Source organism: Morus notabilis, unplaced genomic scaffold (assembly GCF_000414095.1).
Source record: "Morus notabilis unplaced genomic scaffold, ASM41409v2 Scaffold365, whole genome shotgun sequence".
NCBI classification, from domain to species: Eukaryota; Viridiplantae; Streptophyta; class Magnoliopsida; order Rosales; family Moraceae; genus Morus; species Morus notabilis.
The window spans coordinates 196,667-220,581 of record NW_010362906.1 but is presented as its reverse complement, the minus strand read 5'-3'; the positions used below and the strand labels follow the sequence as shown (position 1 = coordinate 220,581).

The following is a 23,915-nucleotide window of genomic DNA, read 5'->3' as shown; positions in this document are numbered from 1 at the left end:
AAATGGACACTCTTCTGTTGGGGAAGCCCAGTTTCTATATAGATACAAAAACTCCATTGCTCGCGCAATTGTATATAAAAGAATCTTGTAGAATGACAAAGAGGGAGAGTAATAAAAGTGAAATCGCGAGACGAGAAAAATAAAGAATACAAAGAGGAAAAGTAATATATTATATATTTCTTTTACAACACACCGGGAGTGAGCCACCGCACATGCTACCGAACTGGAAGTTTGATGAACGGGCACTCTCGCAGATGCAGCCAATAATCGTGTACCACCAAGCTCAAATGAACACCTCTTGATACTAAAACCTATTCAGAAGCAACATCCCAAAGCAATATGCTTGGTGACAAGAGTGTAATCACTAGCTGCAGATAAGGTGGAAGTGGAAATGTTGGCAATTTATCTTTTGGCTTGATCTCCAGCCTTACCAAATTCAAAATTCCCTTCTAGATCTAGGAGTGGATGAGCTGGTGTGAAAGCCCTGTACTGAAGCTGTTTCAGGCTCATATTTTTGGTTAGCAAGATAACTTAGGGCTGTGACTACATCGGCTATGAGAGGTCGCATAGTTGGTTGTTCCTGAACACACATCGCAGCAACAGCAAGAGCCTGGTATAAGCCCCTCACTGGATATTGGCCTTGGAGCAGTGGATCTGCCATCTGCGAAAATTTTCTTCGATCTTTAAACAGAGGCCGTGCCTGCAACATAGTTTCCGTTCATGCTTTAGTGGTTTCGATCATCATGCAGAACAATGAAAGAATTCTCTGCAAAAAGTTTATTTGAAACAACATAATAGCATAGCATAGTGTAATTCCTGATGACGTGACCCGCTTACCCATGCAACCAAATTGTGTTCCCCAGCAGACCTTGAATTGTCAATTGCTTTTCGTCCAGTAATGATTTCAAGAAGAACAACCCCAAAGCTATATACATCGGATTTTAACGTGAGCTGACCCGTCATTGCATATTCAGGTGCACAGTATCCATAGGTCCCCATCACCCTGGTGGACACATGGGTTTTGTCTCCAACAGGACCCAACTTTGCCAGGCCAAAATCAGATAGCTTTGGATAATAGCCTTCACCGAGCAAAATGTTAGAGCATTTCAAATCACGATATATTACAGGGGGGTTCGCTTTATCATGCAAGTTCTCCAAGCCCTTTGCGGCACCAGCAGCTATTTTCATCCTTGTGGTCCAGTCAAGTCTTTTCTTATCGGGCGGTAGATCTGAATTAAAAAAAATAAAGTTACTGAACACAATATAGAAGGTAGATAATAAAACACGGGTTTTTTACCCTTATAAGCTAACATTTCCTAAACAATAGTATGGTAATGAGTAATGACAAATGCTTTGCCTACGGGAAACCCCCTATACCTCATAAAGAGCATGATTGGGTGATTTGGATCATTTGTTTAAACTTTTCGTCAAATCTAAAAGAAATTGAAGACAAAACATCAACACTCCTAACAATATGTAAAACTAAATCATTTCAGAACCACCTTAGTGATTACTGCCCTTCAATGTTTTTATAGTCTGACCCACTTATACTCTCATATATCATGGCAGGTGCGATACGGCAAGTATTTAAGAAGCTACAGAGATCAAGAATTTTGGACGATAATGACATTTAATACTTTATAGTATATACCATGTAGATGATCTTCCAAAGATCCCAGAGGCATGTATTCATAAACCAAAAGTCTCTGGTCTCCATCAGCACAATAGCCAATTAGGTTCACAAGATTAGGATGGTGAAGTAAGCTCAACATTAACACTTCAACAAGGAATTCCCTGTTCCCTTGCAAACCATTACGGTCAAGCTGCTTGATAGCAACAACCTACACCAAGCAAGAGAACACCTTCAAGACCCTAAAATGATCTCATCACGTAGGTTGCAGTCCAGAACATACACAATTTTTATTTCTTGACAGGGAAAAACAATATTCATATTTACACTATTTATTGGAATTGTAAAACCCCACAGCAACAAAAACGAACTAACCAAAAAGTTCAGCAACACATATAAGCACCAGAATACAAGTACACTCTCCGGCAAAGAGAACACGGGGTTTTTTTTTTCTTTCCCTTTAAAAAGTAAATAACATTTTAACCTGAGAAAGAAAGAGTATAAAATTATTCTGAGAGTTGTTTGCAATCCTCACTTAATATCTAGATGAATTTGTCATTTATTTAATGGAACAGAGAAAGCTAAGTTCCTGTTCCAATGTTCTCTAATATCATTGCAAGTAGTTTAAGTTCGAGTTTATGTGGTGGAGTTGGTATGGTAGAATAGAAAGCAAGAATTTCCAAAAATGTGGTGACAACGTGGAAGTGCTCCACTGGAAAAACTAATTATCCAGCGGACCAGTGGCGGTGGTGGTTATACGAGATTGTAATGATGGCTGCTATCACAGATGAGTTGCAATGGCTTGAGGTGACAGATGAATTGACCATGGTGATGAGACAAAGGCAGATATGTAACGGTGATCATAGATAGTGCTTTTTTTTCCTTTTTCTTAATCACTAGTGCTGAAGCAACAATGCTGGCAGAAAAACACGTGCTTCCATGAGGTCACACCCTCCACATAGGTTAAGTTACAATTTGGTCTTTTGCCATACAAACTTTGTTATTATATCGTTAAGGAATTAAGGAGTGCAAAAAGCAAATCACTCCACTTAAAAATTGCAATGTCAAAAAAAAAAAAAAAAATCCCAATGTTAGATGATTAACATTGAAACCATAGAACCGAGTAGGAATATGATACATTCAGGAAAGAAGTACCTGACTAGTACTCTCCAAGCGCCCTTTGTAGACTCGACCAAAACCTCCTTCACCCAAAAGACAATCGGCTCTAAAATTCTTTGTTGCCGCTGCCAATTCACGAAATGTAAATGTATGTGCAGCAATGTGATCAGACCCTCCATCCCTAGAGCTTTCCTTTTTTCCGTCGACTGAGTTAACTTTCGATTTTTCTTCAAAAATAAGTGAAAAAAGAGAAGGAATAAAATCCTTAGAAAATTGCTTACTAATGCGTGAATTATCTTGGTAAAGTCCAAACGAGATTTGGATGTTGTCACAAAGGTAAGCAGTCCATTACCAAGATTAAGAGTTTAGAAGGAAAAACAGAGAATAAGAAAAAGACAAAACAAGTACGTTAAAAAAATTAATATTTGGTTCCTTTCAACAATTTGATACAAAACAACAACCCATTAAAATATAACACCCAATCGTTCCCATATACATAAAGGACCTGAAACAATTTTCGAACCATCCGAAATCTTTCAAAGCAAGTTGGCCGAAAACAATATGTTAACTAACGGCATGCCTCTGAAACAAGAAATAAACCATACACGTATGTAAATAAGTATTTCTGACAACTTTCTGAAACAAATGGGTTTCAAGTATTAAAAATTTGGTTAATTAAGAGCATTGCTGCATCAGTAAGTATGATCTCTTCTTCAAGATGCATCTCATTGGCTAAAAAAAAGACAAAAGCACACCCAATTCAATACAGTCTTGTTTACTTAGGAACTAACATAAAAACTACAGAAAATTAACCTTTTTTTTCCTTTTTTTTAAACAAATAAACATGTATCAGATAGTAGAAAGAAAGTAAGTAAATCAGCTACAATAACTCGACTTAAGTCTGATAATAACTCGTTATTGGACAATCCTGACATGAAGTCCAGCAAAAACCCGCAACTGAAAAAGAAAATTCCAATTTACCCAACACAGAATTCGAACGATTAATTCTATAACAAACCCACTTTAGCTCGAGAAAAATGCTTTACAAGTGAAAAGGGTAAAAAATTATGCCTCCCATAAGGTTCACTGAATTCAACTCAGATCGAAATTATGATGAAAACCCAGAAAAGAATTGATTTCATCATCTAAAAAAGTTGCATTTTCTCGTCAATCTAAAGCAAATCTATAAAGTCATCTGAATAGAATCAAGTAATGCTAAAAAAAGAAAAAAAGAAAAACATAATTTCGATTAAGAGTAGAAAATTTTTGTCAAGTAATGTTTGAAGAGAATAGAGATAATTACCTGAAGCTGATGAGATCTGATCCTCTGGCTTCTGAGAATGCTTGTCCTTGTTCGGATTTTTGTTTGATTTTCCAGAACATAAGAACCAAAACATTGTCTGTATATTTCTCTCTCTTACCTCAACCAGTCTCACTAGAGAGAGAGAGAGAGAGAGAGAGAGAGAGAGTTAAACTCAAGACAAAGGGTTTTTTTTTTCTGTATATATCTTTCAATTTTTGCATGCGTGCCCCTTTGTCTTGCAAATATTCACGCAAAGCCCTTGAAGAATATATTTTTGAGCTTTATCAACACGTAACAAAATTTTACTAGACAATAGCAAAAATTAATATCAATAAAATAATCATTGCGTACCTTTATAGTTTAAAACATGTATATCATTTAAACGTTTACTGTGTAAATTTTTTATTTTTTTAAATATGTCAAAAAGATTTTACTATATATCAACTCCACTCTTATAAATTTATCACGAAATATAATATTTACTTTTTTTAAAACCTGAGTGTTGTGTTAGTCCATTAATCTTTTTTTTTGTGTGATTATTTCGTTTCATGCAACATGACTGTTGAACTTTAAAAACATTTCCTTCGTTCCTAAACTATATAACTATTTGCAAATCACCTCATTTGTCTATAATACTAACAAAATAATATGTTGCTACTTATAGTTTCATCTCTCCAACTATTGATTTTAAGGTTAACTAGCCTCAGAATTATTGATTTTAAGTTTAACTTGCTCCCAATTTCTTAAAAACTTAGCCGATAAGTTATATAAAATAAATAGTTCAAGAGCATTTATGTAATTAATTAACTGGGTGTTTTGAACGATTTTATATAACATAGATGTGAAATGGGCCCTTTTTTAAAATTTGGGAGACAAGTTAGTTCATAGAGCATTTATAAAATTAATCCCCTTTTGTAATCGTAAGATTGATCTACTAGTTTATTCAGAAGTTGAAAAGCACAAAACAACTTGTTAATCATGCTAAGTTTGTAAACTTGGTGCAAGAAAACTTGAAACACATATATGATACGCTTTTTTTAAAGCATTATTTGTCCCCACTCGGTTGAGATTTGTTTTGAATTTCAACAAGTCACTTTCAGAATATGACAAGTCTTTAGTGAATTTATAATAAGCAAACACTAAAAATCACATAAGAAAATAAGAATGCAGTGTATATATATGTATAAGAGAGAGAATTACAAAATTGTAATTGGGGTGAGGCAATTCGTATTCTTTGTACCCATTTTATAAATTTTGAACACCGTTTTAGAATGTAACTGCTACTCATTCAAGAAGATTGTGACCTTTGTGAAACTTTAAAATTTGAATTACACTATTTCTGAAGTGGTAATCTTTCATAAACTTAAAATTTAATTTAATTTAAAATCTAAATTTTAAATAAATAAAAAATATTTTATTTTAAGCAGTATTCTCTCTACGTACCACATGTCATGTTCACATAAGCGCCAAGTGCGCTTAGTAAGTGCTAAGTGGTGTGGTTCTTTGTAAAGTACTCAAAAGCCTTATGTCTTTGTGTGACAATGAAACACTACCCTTTTTGTATTATATTTGAACAACTCCAACAATCCCTACTTTTTCAAGTATAAAGCAAATATCTCAAATTTCAGACAACATCAGTGTTTATGAATACAATGAGATACATCTCAATTTGAACCTTAACTTAGTGTAAGTACCACAAGGTATTTATCAAATCTCTAGTACCCTAAAGCTTTGACCAAATATTCCTTTGATAGAAACCGGTGATACCATACACAAACACTAAAGTGTTTTTATATTCTACACCAAACTTGGTTGGCACTTTTAACGGCAATGTGCTCATCCACTTTTAGAGAGAAACTCCATCTCTCATGTGAGGCGACACCACTTGATGTCGCATATATGAAGTTTTTCTAACATCCTTGTTAAGACTGAACTTCATGAAGAATTAATTAAACTCAACCCTCAATTTGTAACAACCAGTAGTAATATCTTAGACAAGGCCTCTTTGTTTTGTGCTGAAAACTCTCCACTTATCAACAACTTTTTTTATACCCTTTGAACCTAAAAATGGCTCATTTTGTAGCATTAAGTTGGGTTGCCATTATTGGTTGATTATCAAGGAGTTTCAGCCCAACCCTCTAGATGTCGATCTCACAATTCTCTTGTAAGAGGTTTTGTAAACAGATCTGCCAAGTTACCTATGGATTTCACATATGAAAGTGAAATAATTATGTTTTTAATTAACTTTATCACATAATCATGTCTTAGACTAACATGTCTAGACTTCCCATGATATATTTTGCTATATACTATTACTGAAGTAGCTTGACAATCACAATGTATGGATATGGCCGATACATTCTTCGAAATTAGTGGAATTTTTAAAAGAAAATCCTTTAACCATTTTGCCTCACCAATGCAAAAATTCTAACTCCATTATCGAGTGTGTAAATCACATTTGTTTCTTGGACTTCAAGAAATCACACCTACTCCGAGAGTAAAAATCGAACTTAAGGTAAATTTGTTGTCTCCTACACTTGATATCCAGCTCGCATTTGTATATCCTTCATGTACAACAGAAAACTTTGATATATTGTACGCTAAGATTTTTAGTTTTCTTCAAATAACCAAGAACCCTACTAATGGCATTCTAATGTTCAACATTTGGGTTGCTAGTAAACTTGCTTAGTGTATTAACTGCAAATGCTATATCGGTTCTTATACATTATATCGCATACATAAGACTACGATAGCACTTGCATACTCAATTTGTGCAACCGTTATTCTATCATTCTTTACAAGTTTTATACTTGGATCAAAGAGAGTATTCGCATCTTTAATTTTTAAGAGATTGTTCAGAACTTTCTCAATAATGTGATTGAGTCATTACAAAACCCCCACTGTTTTGCATAACCTTGATACCTAAAATAGTATCTACTTGTCCAAAATCTTTCATTTTAAATGTGGAAGACAGAAACCTCTTCGTTCTTGTTATGCCTGTCATATCATTACTGACGATAAACATATCATCAACATAAAAACAACAAAAATCACACACTTACTATACATCTTTATATATAAGCATTTATGAGCGGTTACAATTAGAACTTTTCAGGAAATGATTAATCCCAAGTATAAAAATTAAATATCACTTGTGCTATTTTGAATCAACACTAGTGTTATTTTTAATATAATTTTTTTTATATATCTGTGACGTTAAAAACTAAATCACAACAACTAATTATAGGATGCATTATCATGATTAGAGTTAATTATTGTAATTATTTTCTTAAAAGAAATTATAATATAACATGGCAGTGAAGTAAAAATACCTAATAAAAATCCATGTTAGTTTTTAACTATTTGTAAGTTAGACTTTTTTTTTTCATTCAAGTTTAAGAATTAAGTTTATTATTCTTGATTTTAGATGGAATCATAAAAGCAATATATTGGTGAAAAGAGGAGAGAATTGGTGGATAATATTAAAATAAATAGGGGTTTTTACTTTTACAAATCTTTAAGCATAAGGCATGAGTTGTTGTAGTGTGAATTACAATATTTTACCTTTGATTTGAATTTGCTCAAGAGAAATGAGAAATATTTATATTTGCCTCTCATGTGAACTATGTCAGTGTCTATAATTTTTATTGAGCAAAAAGAAGATTATTAGTGTCATCTCGTTCCCATTTCTTTATTATTTTGAAAATATCATAACTCATCTATAAATCAAAAAGAACTTTACTCAATTATACTAAAAAAATGAACCTAATTTTCACTTATATCATCACACACCCGTTGTCGCACAACATTAGCGGGTAAAGGTCCTAATCTATAGGTTGATATTTCTTAATTTAAAATTTTAAGAAATAAATTCATTCCCCTAGAAAAATAAATAAACTAATGCAAAGAGGACCATTTCACAAATAATTACAAGTTAAAGGCTTCTAATGGAATACCATGCTTTTCCCGCACCCCCATGTGATAAAGTTGTAATTTTATTGTTTTGATAAGGATAAAATGGAAATAATAATGATCAGAAGAACTGAACTGTAATTCACTTTCATAACCACGGGACATCCAAGGAAAAGTGCCCCCACATCTTCTTATTTTTTGTAATAATTCATTGGTAATAATTCATTAAACAAATAAATAATAGGTTTAAATTTTAATTCTCTGGTTGTTGCCTTGGCGGCACACTCGATGTTTTGAAAGCCCAATTTTTGTCAAACCGCTCTTTCAGGAATTCTAAATTTAAAAATAATTATGCCAATAACCAATATATCTGAATTCTGAGTTGCAAAAAGATGAAAAATCTTATCTAATTTGTACGAAAGAATAAACTTTTATCCAATTCATAATTCACCATTAGTTCTATCAAATTCATAATTCACCATTAATTCTATCAAATTCATAATTCATCATTTTTAAAACTCTTGCCTGTGAAAAAAAAAAAAAAAAAAAAAAAAAAAAAAAAAACTCTTGCCTGTATCTAACTTTATAACTTGGTTGCTCTTATTTTCTTTTTAGTTTTAGTTTACTGAAATATTGTTATTTTCCTTTCCATTGTTGCTCGTTTTACCTTTTTTTTTAATGTTAAAACGAAAGCGATCCAAGAGAAAAAGTGAAAATTTTTAAAAAATAAAAGAGAGGAGACGAGGATGAAAGAGACATTTTTTTTTGGGGCTGAAAATGAAAGAGACATTTTTCTCGTTGCTAAAGAAAAGGACGAAAAATGAGAGAACAGTGGTGGTGCATTGTTTGCATGACCGGAGAACTTTCATTGTGGTTAAAACGATATGTCCTTTACTGATATAAACAGCAGAACGACATGTCTTTACAAATATATCGTCGAAACGACGTGTCTTTCACAAATACAAACGGCAAAACAACATGTCTTTTACAATTATAAACGACAACAGACTACGTACAAAACAACATTAAAATCTGACTTATTGACTATCTGCTGTTTATGAGGTAAAACTAAAAACGACAGGAATTTTACACAAAGAGGACGTGTTCAATCCGCACACCACATCTAAACGACAAACAAAGAATATCAAACGACATTAAATTCCAAGGCAAACGACACGTTGTTTATAAATGTTGTGAATTTCCCCGAATTATGTCACTTCAAGTACCCCTTAAATTTTAAAAGGCACTTGTTGTGCCTCTAGATATATATAATACATCTCTATCTATCCCCGACCTTTGAAATGGGTCTTTCTTGGATGGACTAGTACGTACGATGTATAAAAGAAGAAAAAATACATCAATTTCTTTTAAACCATAACTAACCCAATTGAAATAGGATTCATTATCCACTTCTATCATTTTTTATAATCTTGGAGCTAACTACTGTAAGAAGAATATATTTTTAAGGTTTGACTCCCGACTAATTAATTTCGAACAAAGACATTCATTAATTCTTAAGGCTAGGAGGGATGGAGAGAGTTAGAGGAATGTGGAGTGTGAAGGATGAAGATGAGTATGATAATCTTTTATATTTTTCAGTAGGGTAGAGAAAACATTAAAAAGATAGATAAATGAATATTTATTTAATAATAATATTATTTTTTTAATCATTTCATACTAAACTTTTTAAAAGATAAATTAGTCTTTTCTAACCTTTAATCGGTAGAGTGTATGAATCCTTCTATAAATGAAATGATACAAAATAGTGAGCTTTGAAAAAGAGAGTCCTCCATTGTCTCTCCTTTTTCTCTTACCAAACATACCCCAAAAAATGTACCTAATCTTAAGATAAGTGATACGTGCTAATTCCATAAATAAAGAAAAATACTCGTCTTAAATTTCGAAGGATGAATATGAGGGCGTGTTATCGATAATGGGTGCAACAAATAGCAATAGGTTTCAAGCTACAAACCTCTTATAAATAAATAAAGAGAAAAACGTAAAACTATCATTTTTTAATAGTCATATTAGTCATATTTCTATTATTGACCTCCTTAATTAGAAAGTATCTATTTACTAAAAGAAGTCAATTTAAACAAAACGGATAATAGTGAATAAATGGGGCAATATTAATTCCACATTGAATTTAGACTCAATTCTAAATAAGTTTCATAAATAAAAGAATTAATTATAAAAACTCTCTTTAAATTATACTTATTATAACACTTTACCCTTAATTTTTAAAATGTAATATTCGTTCTTCATGAACAATAAAATGTTAACAAAAAGCCCACTCCGTTAAGTTTTTTTAAGAGAAATTGATATGTAATTTGTTATTTTAGATATTTTGGTAATTTTATGGTTTAAAATTTAGTTTGAATTTAAAACTAATTTAAATTTGATTTTTTAATTATGATATATTTATTATTGATTGAATGCAAGTTAAAAATTTTATGAATTTTTTTGGTGGGATAAAAAAATTTATGAAGTTTTTTTTTTGAATATTTAAATTAGTTTATATTCAAATTTAATTTTAAACCATAAAATTATTAAAAATATCTTCAAAATAGTAAATTAAATATCAATTTTAGTTAAAAACTCAAGGGAGAGGGCTTTTTTGTTACATTTTATTATTCATAGAGAATAAATGGTACGTTTTAAAGATTATGAGACAAAATGTTACATGAGTATAATTTAAGGAGAATTTTTATAATTAATCCTAAATAAATTTTTTTTTAAAAAAATACTAAGGTCACGTGCACAACATGTGATCCACAATTGTGCGTAACTTAACCTAATGAGCTGAACGAATCACCACTAATCAACGACTAGAGAGAAAAAGGCTATGGAAGACAATGGCGGGGCTCCGTCGAATCTCCTTGACGACGCCGTCGGGGCTCTCGCCGGCCGATTTGTCGCCGTCGAAGACTCCGTCGAGACCAGCGCTGCTTTTGTCCTTCACCACCTCCTCAAGCGCGCTCTCTCTCCTCTCTCTCCCACCGTCGTCCTTTTCGTTTCCTTCGCCCACCCCTTCTCTCACTACGATCGCATCCTCCGAAAACTCGTACTCTCTCTCTCTCCATCGCACATTACTTTACGCGTTTTTCAGTCTGTGATTTTGTGTTTCGTTTCTGTTTTTTTGTTTTTTGTTTTTTTTGTTGAATTTGAACCTCGTTCTGTGAACTGTTTGGAATTTTAGTTGTCGCAGAGTTGTTCATTCACGTTTGCTGGTTGATTCGGGGGAAAGTTTGTTGAACTTTTTTTTTTTTCAATCTAAGTATTTATAGATTGTAATGATCTGTTTTTGGAGTCATTTTATTCCGTGGTTTGGGCGATTTGAACATGTTATTGGAAAGTTTATGCGGGTTATGTATGCATTGTGTAGTGTTTTCTATTGAACATTTCTGCTATTTATTTGATTGAACTTCATCATGGCTAGCCAAAAAAAAAAAAAACCTTCAGCTATTGGTTTGTACTGGAATATCAGAAATATTTGAAGTGTTTTTGTAGACCATGTATTATTATTAGAAGTGACATCTTGTTATTGTCACAAGCTTAGCCTGTTATGACCCGTTTGGTTTACCATTAAGTTAGTGATTTTGATTCTGAATTTCAATTTTATGAGAAAATCTATTAGCAAGAACTTTTTTTTTATTTAAATCTTTTTGTGGGAGAAAAGTAATGGGTTCAAACGTGGGCCCTTAGTAGTTCTACCCCATTACCAACTTGAGGTCCTAACTACGAGTGTCACACCCCTAATGGAAGAAAAAGAAAAATTAAATAAAGACGGAAGAAGGAAGAAAATGCATCAAGCTTCCCGAATTCATGATTTGCTCTTGCACATGGACGTCAAGCACGCACGCAAGCGCGCACACACATAAAATATATAGATTTCTTTTTGTTCTGATTTTCTTGGGGTTGCTGAATTTGGGTGTGTGTGTGTGTGTGTTTTCCCTCCTACCAGGGTTGCAATTTAGCTGCTCAAAGGGACAATAAAAGATTCTTCTTTTTCGACATGCTTATGTGGGAATACCAAGGTGAGAGAATCAGGTATATACAAGCATTTTCTATGTTATTGTCTTATTAAACTTCAAAGGCAGTTAAAATAATTTGCATCCTTTAAGTGCATAGAAGTTAGCCTAAGAATCATACTTACATTAGGAGATTTAGCTTATGAATTTACAGCAGCTTAAGAATCCTTTGTGTTATCAAAGAACTCTTTTCTGCGTCAACGTAATGATTGTCTTATGAGGATGGCATTGCTTTTTCTTGTATTTGTTTGAAGTGCTTGTAGAAAGATAGGGAGAGATTGCTTTTAAGTATTCTGGACGCCATGATAATTTTTCTTCTCTAGTGCTTGTTTTATATGAGACGCCATCTTATTCATTTAGATTTTAGATAGAGATGAAGAAAAAACCCGCGGGGATGGACTTGTTGCTCTTTATGGGGAAATCCAAAAGTTAATAAGTGACTTGCCTGAAGAGAGGAAGAATTCTGTTACCATCATGATAGATGATGTCTCTCTCATGGAAGTGGCTGCAAAAGGATCTACAAATCTTGTCTTAGACTTTCTGCATTACTGCCACACTTTAACGTCTGAACTCGTAAGATATCTCAACTATTTCTTCAATATGTAGTCTGAATGACATGACATACTTCTTTTTTTGAGTTTATGTACACGTACTTTACCCTTCTTGTCATAGGGTTGTTCTTTAGTCGCACTTAATCACGGAGATATCTATTCGAGCACAGAGAGGCCAACACTTATTTTACAAATGGAGTATCTGGCTGGAATTCTAATAAAGGCAGAGCCTTTGGCCACTGGGCTAGCCAAAGACGTGCATGGGCAGGTAAATCTGTTGCTGGAAAGTTCGAATGCCCTTGTTCCATTTCTTAGACTCTTCATACTTAATTCATTTTTCTTCTGCTTGATTGTAGTGTTCTTATGTAGCAAGTTCTTGTTGTCACTTATCTGAGCATTTATTCACAAACTACGTCTATCCCTTTTATCAATTTGAACAAGTTAGCACAAACTTCCTCAATTTTATCAATTTTTATGTGCTAACACAAACGTATACATCTGTTTTATTGAGTGATGCTTAAGCGGGTGAAACACTGGATTTAATTTGTATTGAAGTTTTACAGAACAAAGGGTTTGAATTCATCGTCTCTACTTTTTCTCTGTTGTTGCAGTTGACGGTTCTCAACAGGGGTGATGGCCAGGGATCAAGATACAAGTTGTGTAATTTTCACTTCAAAGTGAAGGAAAATAATGTCGAGTATTTCTTTCCGGGGAGCAGGTCTTGAGGAGACACATTTGTATTCCAAGTTGGGAGTAAATTGACATGGCACCGTTACCTACCTGGATGTAACCGTTGATGAAGAAAAGAGACTTCTGATTACTAAGGCTATGTGCCGGTTACGGAGGCTCTCGTTCTCGGATAGTTTATGGCATTATTTGCAACTACATGATATCCAAGATCTTTCACCACAATGGGGATAACTAAGCAGGCTGTAATTATATTGCTGGGACTTGAAGTGTTCAACTCGTGTTTCTTTGTATTTCGCATGCCCAACTGAAAGAGGGTACTTTAGCATCGGTGCTCCATTGAGACTGTAAACGGGGTTTAAAATGTTGGTTGGTTCATCCCAGTAGCTGCTGAAAAACACAACAATGTGTATCTACGAGGATTGACTGCATTGAGTGTAATACTAGGATTGCAACATGGTAGCTTGGAAATGAGCAAAAGATCCATTGGATGAACTTTTGACATTTTCATCTGTGAGAGTTTCAATTGTTTTTCCCATTTACTTCTTTGCCTTTTGGGTTCTTGGGAATTATTTTTTCAACCCCATCCCTCTCTCTTTCTCTGTCGTTTTTTTTTTTTTTTTTTTTGGACAGACCCACCCCCTTCGGTAACCAAAAGAAGCAGTTCGCATTTTTCGATGACCAAAAAGAAAGAACATTACGATGATGGTTAATTTCCAAAAAAAAAGGACTATGGTATCGTCCTTTACATATGTGATATCGGTAATGAATTTTTTTTTATAACCGTTCGATTGAAAATCTACGATACCAGATTGTGTTTCCATGGAAACAAAATAAAACTTACGACGTTGAATAATCTAATTTAATTAATAATAAAAATTAAAAAATACTATTAAAAAATTGGCGAACCAGTCACCTTTCTGCCTTCGTCGTGGGTGACGAAATCGTGATGAGGACAAGATCTTGTGACGGAATCGCAACCTCATAGCAAGGACAGGACCTTGCGACAGGTTGTGAGGAAATAGCGATGGGCTGTGACCTCTGTCGCATGTCGTGACCTCTATTGCGTGTTGGGACCTCAACCTCTGTCCCGAGAGTCGCAACTTCAGTTGCGATGGCGATGGATTGTGATTTTTGATGCAACGGGTCGCGATGGCGATGGATTGCGATTTCTGATGCAATGGGTTGTGACAAAATCACGACCCATGAAAGTGGGAGACAGCCAATTGCTCCTGCCATTGGAATTTGATTGTCAGCGACTCTCTCCCCTCACGCCGACGACGACAATTCATATATGAGTTCCTTGTCTCTCTTTTTTCTTCTTGTTTTTAATCTGATGTGTATGACTCACATTAGTAAGGGGTGGAACTTTGGGCCGGCGGGCAGGCCCGCTGCTCAAATTTTTTGGGCTCGGTAGGCAGGCCCATATGTTGGTCTGTCCAAAGTGAAAATTCAAGTTCGGGTTCGGGCAGCCCGAATTTGGGCACCTCGCCGAAGTCCGCCGCCGTGTAGGCGCCGTCAACTGCCGTCCGCCGGAGTTTTTTTAAAATTTTTTTGGCCAAGCCCGATTTGCCCGATCGCCCGAAAATTGTGAAAAATGGTCAAAATTCAGACTGTTGGTGCCCAACCCAAATTTTCCTGAATGCCTGAAAACCCGTCTAACGGCTAGTTTTTTTGCTGGAACTCGCCCGAACCCGACCCGCCGAACCTAAAGTAGCCGTTGCACCCCTAATTTTTTTGAAAAAAAATCAATTTTTTAACCCAAAAATTTACCTATAAATACCCCCCATCCCCTACACATTTTTCTCACTCAAATTCTCTCAATCCCTCTCAATTTCTCTCAATCTCTCAAATTCTCTCAATCTCTCTCAAGCTCTCAAATCTCTCTCACAATTTTTTCAAAAACTATCACATTATCCTAAAGCTCTCTTTCTCAAATCGCTCTTATTTTTTTATAATGGATACTTTTGGTTATAGCGGCATTACTGTTGATGCCCAACACAACGTGGAAGAATGGTAATTTCTCACTAATGAATTTGTTACGCAAGAATCTACTAATTTGAACCCTGCTGGACGTACTGGAGGTCGTGGTCGCAATGGTGGTGGGCGTGGAGAAGCGGTGACGACGAGTGCCAGTACGACTGCGTCTGCAAGTGTTGCAACTTCTAGGATGAAATGCAAGCGCACCTCGACAGTTTGGGATCACTTCGACATAATTGAGGAGATTGACAGTGAAGGTAACACTAAACATATAGCTCAATGTAAATATTATTTATCTAAATTACAAGGTGACACTATTCACGGCACCACACACTTGAGAAGACACTCCGAAAAGTGTCTTCAAAAGCTTAACCAATCCGGCGGATCCGAACTCTGCCAAACATAATTATCTTTTGATCGCGCAACCGGTGGTTTAACCACTTGAAAATACGATCCGCAACTAGATCATATGGAAGTTACACGAATGATAGCTGCTTTAGATCAACCACTTAGTTTTGTAGGGCATCCTAATTGGCAAAGATATATTAAGGTTGTACATGATCCTAATGCACAGTTCACTTCAAAAACTACTCTTAGGAAAGATTTATTAAAATTATTTAAAAAAGAAAAAGAAGCATTAATAAACCTTTTACACTCGACTAACGGGTGCGTTGCGTTAACGACAGATATTTGGTCTGCCGTTACCAATAAATATTATTTAGCTGTAACCGGACATTACTTTAAAGGATTTGATTTAGATAAGAGAATATTAGGTTTTAAATGTGTTCTAGGATCACTGATAAGTGCATGAAAGTGCACCTAAATTGTTCATAATTGCTAAATAAATTGAGTTTTAATTAAATATTTTTGTGAAATTAATATTTTGTGAAAGTATTTTATTTTAATTTAATTTATTTTACTTTGTAGGAAAATAAGGCCTTGTTCGGTTGCTCTACTTTACTCGAGAAAGGCTCACTCGAGAGTAAACTTTACTCAAGTTTGCGTTCGAGTGTGAGAACTTGAACTACACTCAAACTCAAACTCGAAAATTAATTTGAGTTACCCTGCCTTATTCAAGTTCACCTTCCTACTGCAACTTGGGTAACTTTTCTGTATTTCTACAGTAAGATTCTTGTTTAATTCTTTTTTAACTTTCTCTCTGGTTTGTTTGGTTGCTGAGAAAAGTGAGGAAAGAGAAATCGATGAATTTTCAGGCAGCCGTTCTAACTCTCCTGAATCCTCCACCGAAAAATCCATCTCTATATAAAGAAATCAAACAAAAAAAGAAGCCCAATCATCTATTAAAAAAAACACACTATAAACAATTTCAACAAGCCCAGATAAGATTTATACAATATCAAACACCAACCAAACAAAATCTTAAACAATACCAAACAATGTCCACAACACTCTGTAAATAAAATCTTAAACAACTATATTCGGAGGTGCTGTGGATCTAGATCACAGCAGAGCTGGGCGGGTCACGATGAGGGGGATGGGTTGGGAGTCGCGACGGGGCTGTGACGGCGAGACTGGGTATATATGAGGGGGTGGGTTGTGACGGGGCTTGGACACGATTGGGGTGAAAGAGGAGAGAGAGAAGAGAGAGAGTGTGTGTCGAAAATGAAAGAGGAGAGAGAGAGGGAGATTCGAGAGAGGAAGAGGGGGCGAGATACTTGAGAGATAAATGAAAAAAATGCCAAATACCATCAACGATTTTTATTGCGACAGAAGGCTATGGGAGGAGGAGAAAGAAGAGAAAAGAAGTCTGCGCTGGAAGAACTCACGTCTGCGTGGCTGAGAAAAGACAAAGAAGGCACTGGAGAGAAGAAGATATGAGTAAGCGGAGAGGGCATAAAAGCAACGCAGAGGAAATGGGTAGAGAAAAGAAGAGGTAGAGGGGAAGGGGAAAAAAAAAAGCAAGCAGATGAAGCAGAGGTGTCGAGGAAAAAAAAAGGAAAAAATAGAAGGAAAAAGCTTAGGTTTCACACGTGGAGAGAGAAGAGAAAATACTTTTATAATGCATAATACTCGTTTATGATCCACATACTCGTTTATTTATTCAAATCAAATTGCATAAAATTAATTAAATGAAAAAAAATAAAAAAAATTTCAAGATACTATTCACAACTTAAGAATTAGTTCAAACAAACACAAACGCAAATAAATTATAATCTCAAATCATAACTTAAATGTACACAATCAAACACAAACTCAAGTTACAACTTCAACTCAAGTTATAACTCAAACTCAACTCAAAATCTACACTCAAGTTATCTAACTCAAAAATACCAAAAGAACAGGTCCTAAGACACTTGGGCCAAAACTATATAAAGAGAAAGAAAAACCCAATGTCCAAATGAGGCCATCAGCAAGCCCAGTCCGCCAGCCGAGCGTCCGAGCTGCGCCGAGCCGTCCAAGCCGCGTCAGTCCATCCGGCCACGTGTCGCTGTCTTGTTCGTCGTAGATCCGCGTGGGCCCCACCTGTCCCCTTGCGCACGCGTACTTGGCGCGCACGGATCCTTCCCCGGGCGAGTCTCCTTCACGCGTGCGTTAGGGCGTTCAGCTTTTCTTCTCCGTGTGGGTCCCGTGTGCTACTTCTTCCCAATCAGCGTCCACCACGTGTCGCGAGCAAAAGCTTCTGTCGGCCACTTTTCCTTTCTGCGAATCACAGCGCGCCACGCGTCCCGCCGTGTAGCAGCTCTTCCACTTACAGCGCGCCACGTGTCCCTGCACAGTAACATTTCTTCTCCGCGAATCACAGCGCGCCACGTGTACTAGCTGTTGCACTTCTTAATTTTTCCGGTTCAAACATTTCTCAGGGTCATTTCTCCACCATTATCAGCCTTTACCACCAAATTGAAGCCTTGTAAATCCAATTTATTTGGATAAACCATTCCTTTTCTTCTTGTTTCTGTTTACAACTCTTGACATGGCCAGAAACTCTATAAATAAGGCCATGTCAAGGTGTTTAGGTTGTTGAATTTTAGTCTAAGTTTTTACATTTTTTTTTCTCTCATCTTCTTGTTCTTATTCTCATATTTTCTTTTTAGAATTTTATGGGAATTATGTGCAAGTTAGGCTAGAGTATTTAGGTGAGGCTAGAGATGATCCTATATGTGTAGTGAATTTGTTTGGATTTTAATTCTCTAATGGTTTGTAAGTTTTATACATTTGAGTAAATAATTTTCTTTTATCATATTTCTTCCTCTTATCAATATATTTTATTGTCAACTTTCATATAAACCTAGTCAAGCTCTTTTTATGTGATTGTTGTACTATATTATATATTGATATGTATTGTTTTATGAGTAGTCTTTTACTGCAATATTGCCAACGATATATTGTCGCTTTTAGATTTCTCATAAGATAATTTTTCCTAGTTCTAAACGTTAGAACTTTATTTACTCGAATACATTTTTAATTCATATGTTCTTCAAATATTTATTTTCCGATTGATTGTTTGGGATGTGAAACTTTCAATTGAGTCAATTTATGAATCAAAATCCAAATAGGTGAACAAAGCAAATGGAGGATTCTCAATGCCTTACCACTTTTTATTATTGAATTTTCACCATTTTAAATTGTTCAAAAAATCATCAAAAAACACTCATTTCTTTTCTTTGTTTGATTACTTACTTTCCTAACGCTTTTTATTTGCTAGTCATTTCTTGTTCAATTTAACACCTCCTCGTGGGATCAACCATTCAAATTGTACTACAATTGACCGTTTGTTTTTGTACACGTTTGGGCGTAATCAATCACATAGTGCGGATTTAATATATAATACCATTTTAACTGTAATTGATGAATTTAGATTAAGAGATAAAGTAATGGCTATAACATTAGATAATGCTAATGCCAATACAAAAGCAATTGAGTTCTTTGAAAATGATTTTAAGTTTATTCGGTGATGGTACAATTTTTCACCAACTTTGTGCATGTCACGTAATTAATGTAATTGTTAAATCTGGTTTAAAAGAAATGGGTAATCACATTAAAAGAATTAAAGATAGTCTTACATGGATTCAAGGTAGTAACCAAAGACAAGAAGATTGGTTTAGGTTCTTACAAGCATTAAATATACCTCCTAGAGCATTAGCGTTAGATATGCCTATAAGATGTAACTCAACTTACATAATACTTCAACAATGCATCCCCTATAAGGATACTATAACAAACTATATGTGTGCAAAAGTAGGAGTAAATCATATAGACGCATATGATTGGCAAATTACCGAAATTTTGTATCAATTTTTAGGTAGGTTTCATGAAGTGACTCTAAAACTTAGTGGAACATATTATCCAACATCACATTTAGCTTTAGGAGTACTTTTACGAATTAGTATTTTATTTAGCGAATATAGAGAGGACCCAATCTTAGCAGTTCCTATTCATTCAATGGAAAAAAAATTTATAAAATATTGGTCTAAGTTGCCTTTGTTGTATGGTTTATGTACTATTTTTGATCTAGATTAAAATTAGAAGGTTTAGAAAGTGGTTTAGATAACTTAAGTGAATTTTTAGGCATCAATTGTTAGGACCAATATCCAATAATAAAGGAAAAAATATTTTCAATATATAGTAAATATGAGATTAGGTTTGAGTACCTCCTAGAGTACAGGAACTGCAACAACAAGACGAAAACCTGCATTCATTCTTGAATGTTTTCGAGTTGAAGAAGAAGAAGAAGACAACTCAAACAAAAGCTAGGAGTGAATCTTCGTCAACAAGTGGCAGTGGTAGCGGTGGCGGCAGCTTCAACGAGCTTATGGCGTACCTCAGTGAAGGCTTAGTAGTCGACGGTACGGCATAATCGTTTGACTTAGTTCAATGGTGGAGGGAACATGCATTAACTTGGCCAATCCTAACTCGATTGGTAATGGATATATTTTCGATCCCAGTCTCCACTATTTCATCCGAACAAGCCTTCAGTACGATAGGAAGAATACTTGAGGAACGCCTGAATGCATTGCAAAGGGATATTATTGAAGCCTTGGTTTGCATTAAGGATTGGGATCGGGCCGATCAACGTCTACAGAATACAATTTCGCCGGCAAGCCAACAATGGATCGATGAATTTAATTGATTAACATTTAATTTTAAAGACGATCCTTCAGCTTCAAATTAAATTGTAAATTTGTAATTTGTAAATATGTATTTACTTTTGACATTGTATTTGTAATTGTATAACTTTGTAAGTTTGTAAAATTTGTAATTCGTCACAAAATGATTGCACTCTTTTTTCTTTGCCAAGTTTTTATCCCAATTGGATTTTTCTTGGTAAGGTTTTTAACGAGACAATCATGAATTACGAATTTAATATACATCATTAATATACATGATTAATTTATTCAATTGTGTTAATAATGTATGTTGAATGTTGATTTTGATTTTTATATAATTTTAACACAAACTAACTTAATAATTATAAAAATTAAAAAATATTAAAAAAAAATCAGGCTATTCGGGCAGGCTCGGGTGGCCCGGCCGGGTTCGGGTAGCCAAATATAAGCCCACGGCCCGTTCAAGGGCATTTTCGGGCTCGGGCGGGCGGCCCAAATTTTTTGGGCGGGTTGGGCTCGGGCTCGGGTAAAAACTCGATATTTTTAGGCAGTCGCGGGCGGCCTGTCTAAAGTTCTAGCACTAAGTGAGTTTGTTTATTTATCCATCGTAGCTGAATTTTTCGAGCGGGTCGGGCTCGGGCTCAGGTAAAAACTCGATAATTTCGGACGATCGCGGGCGGCTCGTCCAAAGTTCCAGCACTAAGTGAGTTTGTTTATTTATCCATCGTAGGATGCCACTTTGATGGACAAATATGTTCGTAATGGATATTGAAAAGTATTGTACAATATTTTAGCATTTTTAAAAAAAATTAAGAAGGAGTATATTTGAAAGGAATTATTTTAATTTAAAAAAATAAAAAAAAAGTATGTCAAAAGAGGATATTAAAAAAAAAAATAAATTTCCAAAGACTATTATGGAGAAAAAGGAAAAGGAAAAAACATTAAAAAAACAAAAGGTTAAAAAAAGAGGAAAAGAGAAAAACTGAAAAAAAATAGAGTACAAAAAGAAGGGGCGGAGGAGGAGGAGGTCACGCGCCAAGTCTACTTAGTTATACACGTAAGATGTTATATTGGATATAATGATAGTCATTAAAATATTAAACTATAAAAGAGCACTTGGTAAAATAATAAAAAAAATGAAAAAAATAAAAGGAGCAAAATAAACGTAAAAAACAAACTGTAAAAAAACATTTATAAAGAAAATATAAATAAGAAACTAAAACATGTGTAAAGATAACTTTTTATAACAACTCGTAGCTCTATTTGGTATGATATTTCTATTTTAGGCTTGAGCTTGTATGGTTTTATTTTTGAACTTCATCTTAAAAGGCCTCATACCATTGAGATGTAATGTCATTTCTTATAAATCAAGATCTATCTTCATCCATAGACGACGTGAGATTGCACAACTTACCCTTTTGTGGCCCTGTGCCTCAAGAGATTGATGGCTATAACAAGCCTAAAAAAAAGATAAATTGTACAATTCTAAAGCAGACAATATCATATTAGGTGCAGATACGGGTTGTTCCATTATCAGAAATGGACATAAATGATATACAAAGGTATCATTTCTTCTTGACATGGGATGAAGAAAAATTTTATGTTAGAAGAAGAAGAGTAGTAGCTGATATTAGATTTTTTTTTTTGTTGAGGTCAGAGAGTATTTTTTGTCTTTCTATTATAAAAGAGGTATGTGATGGTCACGCGTATGATTCTGCTATAATTAGCGAAAGTGTGATGGAAATGGCTTAATTGCCAACGTTTTCAGAATTTAAAGACCTTTTTGTTAAAATTAAAAAAAAAAAGAACAAAATATCACTTATTAAAGAGTAAAGGACCATTGATGGCAATTTTTTTTTTCAAAAAGATATTTTTAATAAATTAAGCACTTAAAAAAATATTTTTATAATTTTCTCGCTATTTTTTTAAGACTCAAGTTGTTTTCCATAGCAAAAAGAAGTGAACCCAAAATTGGGTACAACGTAACATGTGTGTAATAATAAGCTAAGAGGAAAATTGATGAGAACGACTAGCAGAGGCCATAGTATGAGTTAGGGGTGTAATTTGGCCGGGTAAGATCGGATTGAGTTAAAAAATTGAGCCGACTTGCTCAGTGCGGGTTGAGAAAATTTTAGGCCGCAACACTCTCTTAAGCCGACAAACCCGTAACCTGTCGGGTGACTTCGGGTAGGCTCGGGTTGGTGAAAATAAATTTTAATTTATGACTTCATACCTTTTTTAACAATCTAAAAGCATAAAATCCATAAACATTTCATAAATATTAACATAATATCAAACATACTTCTTAACACTCAATAAAGTCCAGAAATAAAATTAACAATACGTCAAATAAATAGTCCATATAGAGATAGTTCAGCAAAATAGATTTAGGGATTTAGGGTTACACACCTAAATCAGGTTGGGTCGGGGCAAAGCAGGTTCAAAATGTTCGCCTAGCCCCCCAACCCGCACAGTGCGGGTTGGGACTATTTGAATCTAATTTTTTTTTTTAAAAAAAAAACCCTATGCTTTCGGGTCGGATCGGCCCGGGTTATTTGGGTTTGGACTCATTTCTTACACCCCTAGTATGAGTGGGTAGATGCTCGATTGCGACTCGTGAAACTCTGGCCGCCAAGTGAAATGGGTCAACTTCTTTTCCTATTTAGTTTGTTAGTTCAAATTATGTTAATTTAAACTGTTTAAGATTTAAACTGTGTTTAAATTATAATTGTATTTAGATGTATAGTTAAAGTGTACATTTAAACATGGAATAAGACTTAAATTTGTGTTTAAAGGGCTGTTTATTTGATTTTTTGAGTTAAGGTGATTTGAGTATGGTTTGAGTTGAGACTCTAATTTGAGTTTGTGTTTGGATGTGCACATTTTGAGTTATTGTTTGAATTCAGAATCTATTTGAGTTTGTATTTGAGTGAGTCAAAACTTGAATTTATATATATATATATAGTATTTTAATCAAAACTAAATGGTGATATACAATTTTAATATGGTCTATGAGTGAGATTTTATTCGTCTATTCGTTGTGAACGCATAGAAAAAATCATCTCAATCGGAATTAAAACGAAAAAGTTATGACGTTTTTAAGAATATAAAAAATATTGTTTATTAACTTGAGTTTGAGTTTAGGAACTTGAGTTGAAGGAGGAACTTGAACTCAAATTTTAGTCCCAAACTCAAGTTAAAACTCAAATTTTATAAAAAAACATAAATTTGAATAAAGTTATAACTTGAGTTTGAATTTTTTTTAAAATTTAAGTGCAAATGAAAATGTAAAAAGTAAAAAAAAAGGCATCTTTTTATTATTTAAAAATGGTTCGAATGAGGAGAGTTAAATTTTAAATTTAACAGTTTAAACGAGAATATAATTAAAATTGATATGTTTATTATACACAGAGTTTAAACTTAGGTCATGTTCGTTTCACCGATTCGATTTTAAAATTTAAATTTTATTATAATAAAAAGTTTTCAAAAACAGTCACATATAATTTTTTATTATAGTAAAAAATTTTAACATAAAATCATATTTTAATTCGAATTAAAAATTTAAATCACTTAGGAGACGTTTGGTTCATGGATTAGAATCATAAGATTAGAACCATTTTTTATTTACGTGTATTT

At 34.2% G+C, this 23,915-nt stretch overlaps 2 protein-coding genes across 3 annotated transcripts; one reads left to right on the top strand and one right to left on the bottom strand.

Annotated features, from left to right (window-relative positions):
• Positions 1-4,194, bottom strand: LOC21400251 (probable serine/threonine-protein kinase PBL7). Its single transcript, XM_010103195.2, has 5 exons — positions 4,053-4,194; positions 2,786-2,976; positions 1,652-1,841; positions 838-1,229; positions 1-700 (listed from the first exon to the last, which is right to left on the bottom strand). The coding sequence occupies exons 1-5, from the start codon at positions 4,144-4,146 to the stop codon at positions 437-439; spliced, it is 1,131 nt and encodes a 376-aa protein (XP_010101497.1). The 5' UTR covers positions 4,147-4,194; the 3' UTR covers positions 1-436.
• Positions 4,195-10,758: 6,564 nt separating this feature from the next.
• LOC21400250 (elongator complex protein 6) lies at positions 10,759-13,741 on the top strand. Of its 2 annotated transcripts, none has more exons than XM_010103194.2 (5): positions 10,759-11,028; positions 11,929-12,001; positions 12,363-12,568; positions 12,668-12,814; positions 13,158-13,741. In XM_010103194.2, the coding sequence occupies exons 1-5, from the start codon at positions 10,810-10,812 to the stop codon at positions 13,269-13,271; spliced, it is 759 nt and encodes a 252-aa protein (XP_010101496.1). In that variant the 5' UTR covers positions 10,759-10,809; the 3' UTR covers positions 13,272-13,741. The 2 variants fall into 2 exon arrangements, with proteins under 2 accessions (XP_010101496.1, XP_024024730.1); XM_024168962.1 differs by having other exon boundaries at positions 11,929-12,014; positions 12,367-12,568.
• The last annotated feature ends 10,174 nt before the right edge of the window (positions 13,742-23,915 follow it).

Excerpts from the sequence above, each read along its gene's own strand:
- LOC21400250 (XM_024168962.1), top strand. The coding sequence starts at position 10,810 with ATGGAAGACAATGGCGGGGCTCCGTCGAATCTCCTTGACGACGCCGTC. Across the intron at positions 11,029-11,928 it reads ATCGCATCCTCCGAAAACTC|GGTTGCAATTTAGCTGCTCA; the intron begins GTACTCTCTCTC and ends CCCTCCTACCAG. Across the intron at positions 12,015-12,366 it reads TACCAAGGTGAGAGAATCAG|AGATGAAGAAAAAACCCGCG; the intron begins GTATATACAAGC and ends GATTTTAGATAG.
- LOC21400251 (XM_010103195.2), bottom strand. The coding sequence starts at position 4,146 with ATGTTTTGGTTCTTATGTTCTGGAAAATCAAACAAAAATCCGAACAAG. Across the intron at positions 1,842-2,785 it reads GCTTGGAGAGTACTAGTCAG|GTTGTTGCTATCAAGCAGCT; the intron begins GTACTTCTTTCC and ends TGCTTGGTGTAG. Across the intron at positions 701-837 it reads AACACAATTTGGTTGCATGG|GCACGGCCTCTGTTTAAAGA; the intron begins GTAAGCGGGTCA and ends ACTATGTTGCAG.